Below are 12,620 nucleotides of genomic sequence, written 5' to 3'. Positions count from 1 at the left end.
CCCGCGAATATCTTTTGCCTGCAAGGACAAAAACGGTAATATAACTAAATTAATCAGCCACCGTAGCAATTGGAGTACTGTACTGTATAGACAATTTTCCTCACGGTTCACGTATCTATCAACAATTGTAGTGATCGAGGTTGTCTACTGCTTAGTCTGGAGAATCTGTACTACGATGTTTGGTTTTCTTTAGCACACTAATTCTGTTAACAATCCTTCTCGTATATGATTAGCTACTTCCGGTTTTCTTTTGTAACAGGTATACGCCAAGTTACGCAAGTTTTACTTGACGCAAAGGACAGAGTGTCTATGAAAGGTAATCAATTTAGACATTTATTTATGTGATTACGCGTGACACACGTTTTTATATATAATCCATCCTTTCTCTCTACCGCTTATCCTCACAAGGGCCGTCTAATGTATAAAATATTAATAACAATTGAAAAATGCGTACTTAGTCAAAATTTTCTCAAAAATTTTGAATTCACAATTTAAGACAAACAAAAAATGCATGTTTTCGTTAATTTAACACAGCACAGAATATTATTTTGCATTTAAGTAATGAGAGTGAGCAGTTTCCCATGAAAAGGTATTAGAGATTAGATATTTGACGATACAGTGTACCTGAATTTCGAAAAATGTGAAAGCTGTGCTCACTTTTGTGAAATACTGTAAACGAATTTATGGCCTGGATTCAGCACTATGCAGGAGTGGGTCTCCACCTGTACTCACTGAAATAAACCTATCTGCAGAAAGATGTTCTTTTAAAAAATGTTCGATAGGAATTGATGTATTTTATACTCCATTTACTGTCAGAGTACAGTTTACTGGTTCTGACTCTCTGCTGTTATGATGAATGAAGTTCTGAAAGAGTTGCATTGTGGTAGATGACGACGGTGTGGCGGTCAGTGAGTGAGGCATTATGGGCAATGTGTGCCGCCGACGCCATGTCCATGCCCGTTCACTGGTACTATAACATCCATGACATCAAGAGGGATTTTGGAGGGTGGATATCTGGCTTCAATTCGCCCAGAATCAAACACCCCAGCAGCATCCTCAGTCTGTCCAACACTGGTGAGGATCGGTATTCTTTTTTCCAAGTGTTTATTGCCGATTTTCTTCAAAAATATGATTAATTGTGTGTTGTGATGAAGCTGGCAGTGGCCGCACTTCCTGGTCATCTGCTGCCAACCAAGTGGAGGTGGTGGGTAACATCATCCTTCATGACAAACTGAGCTTATGGAAATCTCCCAGTGGCTCCGTCCACTATCACCAAGGTACTGTCTGTTGGTCGCACATAATTATGGGTGGTAAAAGCCCATATTCGCCTATGGCATCACACTAAACAAAGCCTGACATGTTCTTTGACCAAAGCTGAGCCGAAGGGGAACTAGCTGGAGTACTGATTTTGACCTCTTCTCTGCCAGTGCAGTTTGAACTGTGTGACCTCACAGTCAAAAGTAAGGGAGATGAACACACACGATAACGCCGACCTGACGTGATGGAAATAGTTAACAAGATCATTGAGGAACTGGCTCAGACTTTTGATGTGCTGAAGAATTGATGCTAGCTACTAAGCAAACCATAATGTTTTGCTAATTCCTTCCACAAACCCAGTGGTGGAGGTTTGGTTCCCACTCTGTCCATTAAGCAGTGGCAACTCGGGGTGCAACAACTTCACATATTTTGTAGTCGACCCCAGGTGATGAAAGTTGAGTTGGTCTAATTATGTGATGACATGAATTATGATCATACATATTTTATCAACTTGCTGTGCACACTTGCAAACACTTGCTTGCGCACTCACTTCTCCGCCATTCCCAGTTGCACAGACCCCACCCCTTGACTCGTTCATCCAATCGCCAGTTTAGGATAGCGGGAGTCAATTACCTTCCTACCAGCTGGAAGTATCCCCCTAATTGTTTACAAACATTGTGAATTGGTCTATGGCTTCCATATTTGTATAATTAGGAGTTCCATCCTAAATCCCGCTTGCGTGGTATCTTAAAGGTCTGAAGGCAGGTAACAACACGCTGAATGTCGTATGCGCCCTCCGAGCCGCTCACACGCTGGCCAGCGCTGACTTTGCTGACATCTCGCATCCTGATGCCCGAGCCGCTGTCCTCGCAGACTACGTTCATTTCTTGACCACACCTGGGAGCCACGGCGACACCTATGCCGAGTCCTACCATCGATCCTTCTTTTCTGAATGGCAGGACAGCAGGCCGACTTCGGGGCAGGAGGTACAAAATCTGCTCTCTGGGGTTTTCTGAGCTGGGGCAGAAGGCACAGACAACACATTGGACTATTCACCAGTCAATTGCAGGGCAGCTGAAAATGAGAGAGAATGACTTCATCAGCTATGTAAATCGTCACACTAGCAATGTTCCTAAACCTTCGTTCTCTTTGATGAAGATTCTAAGGTTTGCAGAGGAGCGCTCCAAGAATAAGCTAAAGTCACTCCCGGACAGCCAATTGGATGCAATCGGGTGCCTTACTACGAGCCTTCCATTTATTCTGCTCTCGGCCTCAACCAATGAGGAGCAAGCTGTGAGTACCACATTCAATGGGAAGAAAGCACCACATTGTCACACGTACATCTGAGGGGCAAAAGCTCCGATGATACCACCAGTGAACAAACCTTCAGCGGTCGTCATTTGCATTCTGTTCCACTGGAAGATGTACCCTGGCGTCTATTGTTTATAAACATGAACTCTCTACAGAACATGACTTGATGCTTGGATTTTCCGTTGTGACCTCTGATTCACCAGGTCTGTGCGGCGGTTGAATTTGTGAAGCTTTCCCACCCCCACCTACGCGTGCCCGAATACGTAGCCATCTACAGCAGGGCACTTCATGCTGTGCTGGGGGGTGCCGGCGTCCGTCAGCAGGCCGAGCTCGCCCTCAGGAAGCTAGGAGTGTGGGACACCTCCGAGAAGTTCAGTCGGCAAGCTGCAATGTGTGCACCTACAACCACACGACACGTTTCGATGTGTTTTTGCCTCACACCTCTATGTCCGGCTTGTATTTCATTTGATGATTTGAATTACAGTACATTTGTTATTTTGTTTAGGTTTCCGGAGAGGTCTGAAGAACGACTGCATGTCCATCAGAGTGCTGTCAGTAGCCTCGGCCTGGCGTGCTACACAAAAGGTGCCAGTGAACCACTGCTGATTACCGTATTGGCCCGAATATAAGACGGCCCTGATTATAAGACGACCCCCTCTTTTTCAAAACTCACGTTTGAAAAAAATACTTTTTGAACACCAAATAAATTTTTATACAGAAAATAATTACAGTACATCTGAAACAAATGATGATCAGAATATATTTGAGAGAAAAAGCATGTTATTTTGCCTCATTAAAATATAAAGTGCAATCACATTCGTAAATGAATGGCTTCTGGTTTTTGAAATGTAAATGACATCATAACTTCTCCTCAGCTGCCAGTTAACCAGGCCGATCTTTGACCCACTTTTCTCCAGATTGTCACTACGTTTCTCCATTTTCTGTTATCTCTTCTATTATTTTCTTCTCTTTTCTTTCTTACCGCTATTTTTATTTTTATTCTTCGTGACAGGGGTTCACTTTGGCCTGGGGAGTCAAGTTCAGCATTCGCTTCAATGATATCTGGCGCCATCTAGCGTCGTGAATGGGTATAATGTCTAGACCCCTAATATAAGACGAATCCCACTTTTTTAGTCTTATTTCAATGCAAAAAACACCTTCTTATATGCAGGCCAATACGGTATTTTCTTCATGTCTTTCTTTTTGTAATTTATGAATTTTTTGGGGATCCTCCAGGAGCTCTTTCCAGCATGTTTTACCTTGCTCACCAGTTTCATGATGACCCTACAGCAGGAATCCTGGCCAACACCAACTGCGGAGGTCTGAACGCAAGATTTCGAGTCATTTTGACCAACTTGAATGCAATCTTACTGGCTGAATCACATTCTGACAATTATGTGATCAGATTCACGTAGTTCCATGATTAAATAGATGAAATTCCTGCTCATTTTCAGGAGAGAACTGTAACCGAGGAGCTGCACTGGGGGCCCTGCTCGGAGCGGGAGGATCGTACAGCAAGTCCACCATCCCACAGGACTGGAAGGACCAATTAAGGGACGCTCAGGACTATATCCCAGACATACGCAAATGTTTGCAGTACTGACAATCTCCAGTATGACACCAATCCAAAGAAACCAAGACAGCAGTTTAGTTTGCCCATTCCCATTTCATCTTCTGCTTTACAAACGTAAGGATCTGATTAGACTCTTTCGTTGAAATTTGATTTGACTGGAAGCACTGCAAACAGACATTCTCATTGAAGTCCTGAGTGAATTAAAAAAATGTCAATAATTAATGAGAAAGCATTTTGTTTGTGTCTCCGATCCCATTGATTGAATTGTTGATGCAGTGACCTAAACAGATTTGAGGAAAACTGTTGGCTCCAAAGTCCAAAGAGACAAAACCAACAAAGCGGAGCCGTATTTGGGCAGTTTATGCATGGCAATGTTCACGTGTTTTCAAGTCCATTTGTGACCCTTGTCCTGATCAGAATAAAAATGGCGACAACAAGCAGACACACTAAGCCGCTCTTCTTTCTCGGGCTTCTCTTGGCTTCTATCCCAGCATGCAATGGGCTCCCTGAAGGTCAGTCCTCTGCGTTCTCAACCAGTTCAACTCTCATTTATCTTTGTCCTGTTTTGATCCTTGATCGACAAACATGGTCGAATCTTAAGTTCGAGATCATGTTAGTGTTCAACGGCGTAGTGTTGGATGTCACATTTGTGACGTTGGCATTAGCTAACAGCATTATTTCCACGGATGAGTACAAGGTGTACCCCGCCTCTTCCCTGAGGTCACTTCTGATCCTGCTTGCTTTTAACCTGAAATCAGATTAGCACAACAGTAAATAACATGGATGTTTAGCAGAGGTGCGGTACTTCAGTCAGAAGATTCGGAACACATATCAAATCTTAAATTCACAATTTTAGGACATGGCTAGACTTGACTCGGTCGTTCTGAAACTCAATTTATACTTGAAACACACGACTCGATAGGCCTTGCCTGTTTATGTTTCAAACATATTTCTGAGGTCATTTGTTTTGTTTGTGAAAGAAGTGTTATTTTCAACCCAGCATTATGTTAGAATGCGGAGTGCAGAGGTCACCTCATGAAGCAAGTACTGTATCGGGGAGGGAATTTTATTACTGTTGGATTCAACGATTAGGTTTCAGATCACAATGAAGAAAGAATGGCAACATGGAAGAGTTGCAATTGAAAGAGAAGAAACTAAACACCAATGGCATCTAACTGCTGTTTATCCGTCACTCAAACCCACCCAGATTTTTAAATGATGTTAACTCCACAGCTGGTCAAACATGAAGTAAAGTTCATGTCAGGTGTGCATTGAATTAAGATGACAAGTAATAGCCCATTACAGAGACTGGGTTGGGACCATTCAAAAATGTAAAATGTAAATGCACAGCAAACGAATGCAAGTTTGAGCAACGTGTCTTATCCATCCATCCATTTTCTGATCGCAGCGGGGGACACCCTGAATCAGTTGCCAAGCCAATCGCAGGGCACACAGAAACTTACAACCATTCGTGCCCACACTCACACCTCGGGACAATTTCGAGTGTTCAATTAACCTGCCATGCATGTTTTTGGAATTTGGGAGGAAACCGGAGTACCCGCAGAAAACCCACACAGGCACGGGGAGAACATGCAAACTCCACACAGGATGGCCGCAGCGCGAATCGAACCCTGCACCTCTGCACTGTGAGGTTGACATGCTCACCACTCGACACCGGGCCGCCCCAAAGTGTGAAAATATATCGTGTGACTGCACGGTTTTCATGACTTGACGTATTACTCGCTAAATCCAAGTCACGACTGACTTGGTTGACATTAAGCGGGCACTCCAATTGACTTGCTTGTATTATCCCTCAGTAACTATTGGTCAAGACTGTACTTATGACTAGTACATATGTGACTTACTCCACCTCCGAATGACAGCATCGAGGTTCTTGAATGGATTCAAGAAAAGGGGACTTTAGGTGTTTCTGGCCTGCTGCCACTATCCCGCGTGGTAAATCTCTGTTTGAAACAGGAATGTTTTTGGGGAGACCCGACGCAAGCGTTTTCCTCCATCGAACCCGTCGAGCGAACTACTTCTGGGAGGAGCTAAAACAAGGCAACCTGGAGCGGGAATGTCTCGAAGAGAAATGCTCATATGAGGAAGCCAAGGAGATCTTTGCCCTGCCACAGCAACTGGTCAGTGTATGACCGTCAGCAGATGGTTTTGTCCAATTGCCTGTTTTCACTCATGTGCCACACTTGCTTTGCAGGAGGTTTTCTGGAGAATGTACACAGGTAAGTCTGTATGAATGTAGCTAGCAAGGCTGCTTTTGAGAAGCTCAATTTCCTGCCAAGAAACAGACAACGTGAGCTGACTCTTCGACACAGCGTGTTGCGTATGACAAGAAAGGAGCGTGGTAGAGGGCAATCACAAAGGGAAGTGTGTGTGTGTGTGTGTGTTTCTAGCCGAGGATCACTGCCTGTCATCTCCCTGTAAGAATGGCGGCACTTGCACTCGTAAGATCAACACTTTTGTCTGCCAGTGTACGTCTGGATTCCACGGCTCGACTTGTGACAAAGGCAAGGCCCGCATGGCACCGGCATGATTGCTTCGTGACGGACATTATGCAAATGTATGATTTGACACGGGTCTATTTCTTTGTAGCGCGTCTGACCTCCAACGGATGTCGCTATAGGAATGGAGGATGTGAACATTTCTGCAAAGAGTTTCCCAACCGGACACATACTTGTTTCTGCGCTACTGGATACCGTTTGGATCAGGACAACAGTACCTGTAGTCCACAAGGTCAGAGCAGATTCTTAACGTTGCTTTAAGGTCATTGGAGATCTGGGCTATAAATTGGGCGGCGCCCTATGCTCTGTCCTAGTCACCGTCCCCTGTGGACGACCACTGGTCCACTTTGGCCCGAGAGTTGTCAACGGAGAGATTTGTCCCAAAGGACATTGTCCCTGGCAGGTGAGATTAATTCTTCAGATTCTGACAACCTTATAGAGGTTCAGACAAATGAATGATGCTAAAAATAACGACTTGCTGTTCAGGCTCTCTTGACTGAGAATCACCAACAAATCTGCGGTGGCATCGTTCTATCCGATCAGTGGATACTGACTGCTGCTCACTGCGTGTGGAAGAAACAAAACAGCGTCTTACATGTCATCGTGGGTAAGACGATCAATGAAAGAAGTAAGCTTGGAGCCCCTCGCTCACAAAATGTCATCTTTTTTTGCCTCTTTTTGCTTCTCTGAAGGAGAGCATGACCTTGAGACGGATGAAAAGACGGAACAGAAGCGCAGAGTGTCGAAAGTCCTGATCCACCGTGGTTATAACCACTCTAGCTATGACAGCGACCTGGCCTTGCTGAAGCTCCACCGTCCCATCAAACTGGGACTCTACGTCATACCTATTTGTCTCCCGGCTAAGAACAGCTCGTTCACCCGCACGCTAGCGGCCATCCGACACAACACAGTGTCAGGGTGGGGTCGTCTGTCACTGCACGGTTCCACGGCAAGATTGCTCCAGCGCCTGGCACTACCACGGGTCCCGCTGCAGGAGTGTCGCCTGCATACCAAACTCAACATCACCCGAAACATGCTCTGTGCCGGCCTACAAAGGGGTGGGCAGGATGCATGCAAGGGTGACAGTGGTGGCCCTCTCGTGACTCGCTACAAGAAAACTTGGTTTTTGACCGGTGTGGTGAGCTGGGGGAACGGCTGCGCTGACAACAACATGTACGGCATTTACACCAAAGTCAGCAACTTCCTCGACTGGATCCAACATCAAATGACCAGATGGTAAAGCAAGAAGACTGGAATTTGCCAACTGACAACTTGATAATTGGTTTCCACTGGTAACTTTTGTTTCAATAAACCAAACAAAACAAATAAACAAACAAACATCTTTTCTCTGCTGGTAGTCAACTTTTTTGCACTATTTTTGTCGAGCTAAAAAAAAAAAATGCTAAAAAGTAGTGCTAGTGCTAGTGCTAGTGGTGGGAGATCAGTGCCAGGAAAGCATTGGCCTAAACACGATCAGGCACACTGACCTACATTTAACAACCGGGCTGAAATCAAATATTTGTCCAGTGAAATTGTATTTTGTATTACATTTTCTTCATATTGCAGCATTTCTCTTAGTTGCACTGCCTTCTGGACATGAATGCAAGTTAGATTTATTTACAAACCCAATTCCAATGATATTGGGATGTTGTGTTAAACATAAATAAAAACAGAATAAAAGGATTCGCAAAGCATTTCAATTCATTTTATATTCAATTAAATCCACTCCAAAGACAATCTATTTAATGTTCAAACTGACAAATGTTGTTTTTAGCAAATAATCATTAATTTAGAATTTTGTGGCTTTAACACGTTCCCAAAAAGTTGGGACAGGGTCATGTTTACCACTGTGTTACATCACTTGTTTTTATTTATTTATTTTTTTTAACCAACAAACATTTGGGAACTAAGGACACAAACTATTGAAGCTTTATAGTTGGAATTCTTTCCCATTTTTGCTTGATGTACAACTTCAGCTGTTCAACGGTCTCCACTGTCGTATTTCACGCTTCATCACACGGGCCGCATTTTCAATGGGAGACAGATCTGGACTGCAGGCAGGCCAGTCTCGTACGTGCACTCTTTTAGTACGACGCCACATTGCTCTAACGCACAGAATGTGGTTCGGCATTGTCTTGCTGAAGTAAGCAGTGGTGTCCGTGAAAACGACGGTTGGATAGCAGCCTATGTTTGTCCACAACCTGTCACCATTAATGGTGCCTTCACAGATGTGTAAGTTACCCATGTCATTGGCACTAATACAGCCCCACACCCTCACAGATGCTGGCTTTTCAATTTTGCTTACATAACAGTCCGGACGGTTATTTTCCTCTTTGGCCGAGAGCCCACTGCGCTGCCCACTTTTAAAACACGTCTTAAAACTCACTTTTATTCTTTGGCTTTTGACTCAGCATGAGACATGATTTTTGGTTTGACTGTTTTTGTGTTTTCTAATCTTTTCATTCTTCATTTATTGTTTGTTGTTGTATGAATTATTTTTGCTCCATGTCCAGCACTTTGCACACAGTGGTGGTTGTCTTTAAGTGCTCTATAGAGTTGCGTTGAGTTGAGAGGTCTGATTGAGAAACATTGTGACTTCCAGTGTTGACACAGCAACAAAAAGCCTTGCGTTTTCCCCAAATTTCCTTTTGAAACCTATGTTTTTACCCACCAAGTCACTGTTGTCATTTAATGATTGGTGAAATTGACAGCTGTCCGAAATGAACCCTCCATTTTTAATAGATTGATAGACTGTGGCAAAGAGGTGTAAAACGCTCACCAGCAGAGGGCATGCAGAAAGTTCTCTAAGCCACATAAAGGAGGCGGAGACTTCTCATCAGGCTCATCAGCATTTGACCAGTGCTGGGGTTAAAGGACTTTAGCCTCATACAGATTAACCAGCGTTCCCATGGCGTCAACAGCGCGCTCGTGTATCTTTGTAAGCGTGCTCATCGTCTTTAGCTCGACATCATTGGCATCAGGTCAGAGAAGGAAAACAAAAGGAACCATGAGTATAATCATGTCATGTCGTGTGATGTCGATGCAGTCCCCGAAGAGGTAGCCACTTCCACTTTTCAAACCTGTAGTTTGCTTGCTTCTCAGTCTTCCGAGATCCAGATGAGGCGCACAGTGTCTTGGTGCGCACCAAGAGATTCAACTCGGGCTGGCTGGAGGAGCTGCAGAAGGGTGATCTGAAGAGAGAGTGTCTGGAGGAGAAGTGCTCATATGAGGAAGCCCGTGAGGTGTTTGAGCACCAAGAGGCCACGGTTGGCATGTGCCGCTCATTTTGCACCAACTTCAAATTCATCTCTAACTTGGTGTTGATTCAGTTATCAATCGCTTTGTGTTTCCTCAGGACGAATTCTGGAAGACATACAGCAGTAAGCAGAATAAATACTTCTCGAGCAACTTGAAATTGTTGAAACAAGATTCTTTTTGAACAATTTGTTGTGACGACAACAGTTTTAGAGGTAGAAAATGCATGAAAATGATGACAAAATCATTTGTTTGTTTGGTCAGAATGAAAAACCGAGATAATATGCATGCTTGTTAAGTGTCCAATTACTCATAAATCACAACCAAAACAATGGTGAAACACAGTGCTGTTTTTAGCATGAGTGTGAATAATTGTACAAAGGTTTACATTTACTATGCTGCTATTATGTCCATAGGAGTTGAATTACTTATACAAACATTCCCATTGGATGGCGTCGTTCCTCCTAATGTGTGTGTTACACCCTTAACAGCCTTTGAAGCAAATCGGCATGTTGCACGGTATTTTCTCGTTTTGACTTATTATGCACAAGTGACTTCATCAAGTGGCATCCCGCAGTTCCAGACAGCTGTGAGTCAAGTCCCTGCTTGAACGGGGGGAGCTGTTTGGTCCTGCCGGCGTCTTACAACTGCTTGTGTCCACCGCCCTTCAGTGGCCTCAACTGCGAGCTTGGTAAGGTTACCTCACATGTGTCTTTTACAAAGATAACTTCAATCCTGTTGTGTTCTGTAGACGACCACGTCCGGCCAGAGACATGTTTGCTAGAAAATGGAGGCTGTGAGCACTTCTGTGATCAAGACGAGAGAGGAGAACGAGTCAACTGCTCATGTGCGGATGGATACTTTCTGAATGCTGATGGCCAGAGCTGCATGCCCAAAGGTGACCTTAGAATTATTTGTAGGGGTTAAGTTTGTTGTTATGATGTTTAAAAAAACATATCCAGATATGATCACACACGTAGGACATTTCATGATGTTTTTAAACAATATGTGGTGGATACTTCCAGGAGGCAGACCACAATGAAACCATGACCAAAAAAAACAAAAAAAAGATTTTTTGTGGTTACGCCGCCAGTTATACGGCAAAATGCTTTATTATTTTTTTCATTTCCTTAGTTATTACGAAGGAAAAAAAAATCTAAATTAATTCACCGTGCTTAGTTGGACTATTAAAAAAAGAAAATTGCCAGGTGACATAGTAACAACTTCTGAAGGGACGGACTCGAAACCAAATCACCTCAATTGTGGGGTTTGTTGAAGGCATTTGCTCCCCGGTATGTATAAAATGTTTTGGGGTGACTTTGAGAAGCTACCATTCAGTAGCTTCATAGGTTCTAGTTAAACAGCCAAAGAACCAAAAACCAAACGAACCACTCAAGTATAGGCTAGAGCCGTTTACAAATGATGCTAGTATGCTAGCAAGGTTACCAAGGTTAAGGGTTATTGCCATCTATTGCCATCTTCTGAATTATCTCCAGAAATCCAGTGGTCGTGTTCACCATGTCTGGCTTTCCACCACAACTATTTTTGAATCAAGTGACCGGCTGAAATGTAAATTACAGCTGGTGTGTGGTCTCCCTTTCAGGCAACTTGCTTCGGTTCACATCTTTTGAACAGACATTTTACCCTCTCTCTTTGTTTTGGTCAAATGACATGGAAGAGCTTGTTTGCTAGTGGTGCCAACGTTAAAGTACATATTTCCCTTGCCTCAGACTCAATAACGTGTGGCATGACCCCAGTTCTTCAAGATCCAAACAAAGCCAAGAAGCTTGACCCTCGTGCTCGGATTGTGGGTGGACAAGAGTGTCCCAAAGGCGAATGTCCCTGGCAGGTACTGTATGATGCTTTGAAAAAAAACGTCTCAGTCTCAGAGTCCGCTGCACAGAAGCATTTGCTTCTTGTAGGTACGGTGCACTTAAATGTGTTTTTTGTTGCTTCGTGTAGGTGTTGCTGCTTTATCATGGCAAAGGTTTCTGTGGCGGAATAATCATTAAACCCATGTGGATCCTCACGGCATCTCACTGCCTTGAAGATACTGACGCCCAGTTTTTAAATGTTGTTGCAGGTATAAGTCACTGAACATGTTATTGTCTCTGGCTACGAATCTGTTGCATCATCGTCATTAATGCACCCCGGTTCACGTTCATCCATGTTGTGGCTGCCCCACGTTTTTGTCCCAAGATCTCAACTGTGGTTGACTTTTCCTCTCTCTATGAACATGTGTCATCATTCGCAGAAGTTGACCAAAGTAATGAGGCTAATTTGACAAAGTAAAAGCCGAAAGTTCCAGATATCCCTTTTCAAATGGAGAGACTTAAGTGAAATAAATGAAAGTGCACACCACTGTACTCAAGTACAGATACCTGTTAAACCTAATTAAGTAAAGTGACAAAGAATTTGTTCTCGGTCCCTGACCTCACCACAGTGTCCCAAGTGATGGCTCTCTATCTGCTTTCAATTTGGCAGGCGAGCATAACACCATGGTGGAGGAGGGAACAGAGCAGGTCATCCAGGTGGCTCAAATCCTCATGCACGAGCGCTATGAAAAGAAAACGGCTGACAACGACATCGCCCTGCTGCGATTGGCCTCGCCCGTGGTTTACACGCCATACGCCGTACCGGCCTGCCTGCCCACAAAGTCTTTGGCTGAGCGCGATCTGTGGGCCATCAGCATCCACCCAGTGAGC

At 44.0% G+C, this 12,620-nt stretch overlaps 3 protein-coding genes across 4 annotated transcripts in view; all 3 read left to right on the top strand.

Annotated features, from left to right (window-relative positions):
* Window positions 1-53: 53 nt before the first annotated feature.
* On the top strand, window positions 54-4,581 carry LOC109528435 (uncharacterized). Of its 2 annotated transcripts, none has more exons than XM_019891002.1 (9): window positions 54-316; window positions 888-1,074; window positions 1,155-1,277; window positions 2,011-2,243; window positions 2,416-2,550; window positions 2,772-2,956; window positions 3,071-3,153; window positions 3,805-3,888; window positions 4,023-4,581. In XM_019891002.1, exons 2-9 carry the CDS (start codon window positions 888-890, stop codon window positions 4,169-4,171), a joined length of 1,179 nt encoding a protein of 392 aa, XP_019746561.1. In that variant the 5' UTR covers window positions 54-316; the 3' UTR covers window positions 4,172-4,581. The 2 variants fall into 2 exon arrangements, with proteins under 2 accessions (XP_019746561.1, XP_019746560.1); XM_019891001.1 differs by having other exon boundaries at window positions 56-316; window positions 2,772-2,959; window positions 3,074-3,153.
* Window positions 4,482-8,011, top strand: f7l (coagulation factor VII, like). Its single transcript, XM_019891000.1, has 8 exons — window positions 4,482-4,653; window positions 6,119-6,282; window positions 6,357-6,381; window positions 6,553-6,666; window positions 6,752-6,892; window positions 6,975-7,063; window positions 7,147-7,267; window positions 7,353-8,011. The coding sequence occupies exons 1-8, from the start codon at window positions 4,503-4,505 to the stop codon at window positions 7,898-7,900; spliced, it is 1,353 nt and encodes a 450-aa protein (XP_019746559.1). The 5' UTR covers window positions 4,482-4,502; the 3' UTR covers window positions 7,901-8,011.
* Window positions 8,012-9,516: 1,505 nt separating this feature from the next.
* The window catches only part of LOC109528276 (coagulation factor VII-like), a 4,361-nt gene continuing 1,257 nt past the window's right edge, over window positions 9,517-12,620 (top strand). Inside the window, exons 1-8 of the mRNA XM_019890657.1 lie at window positions 9,517-9,641; window positions 9,763-9,926; window positions 10,016-10,040; window positions 10,493-10,606; window positions 10,667-10,813; window positions 11,646-11,764; window positions 11,878-11,998; window positions 12,400-12,614. Coding sequence (XP_019746216.1) covers window positions 9,569-9,641; window positions 9,763-9,926; window positions 10,016-10,040; window positions 10,493-10,606; window positions 10,667-10,813; window positions 11,646-11,764; window positions 11,878-11,998; window positions 12,400-12,614 — 978 coding nt within the window. The 5' untranslated portion in view covers window positions 9,517-9,568. The remainder of the gene's footprint in view (window positions 9,642-9,762; window positions 9,927-10,015; window positions 10,041-10,492; window positions 10,607-10,666; window positions 10,814-11,645; window positions 11,765-11,877; window positions 11,999-12,399; window positions 12,615-12,620) is intronic.

Source organism: Hippocampus comes, unplaced genomic scaffold (assembly GCF_001891065.2).
Source record: "Hippocampus comes isolate QL1 unplaced genomic scaffold, H_comes_QL1_v1.1 scaffold174, whole genome shotgun sequence".
In the NCBI taxonomy this organism is placed as follows: domain Eukaryota; kingdom Metazoa; phylum Chordata; class Actinopteri; order Syngnathiformes; family Syngnathidae; genus Hippocampus; species Hippocampus comes.
The sequence above is the reverse complement of the archived record's forward strand: the minus strand, read 5'-3'. Positions and strand labels throughout refer to the sequence as shown.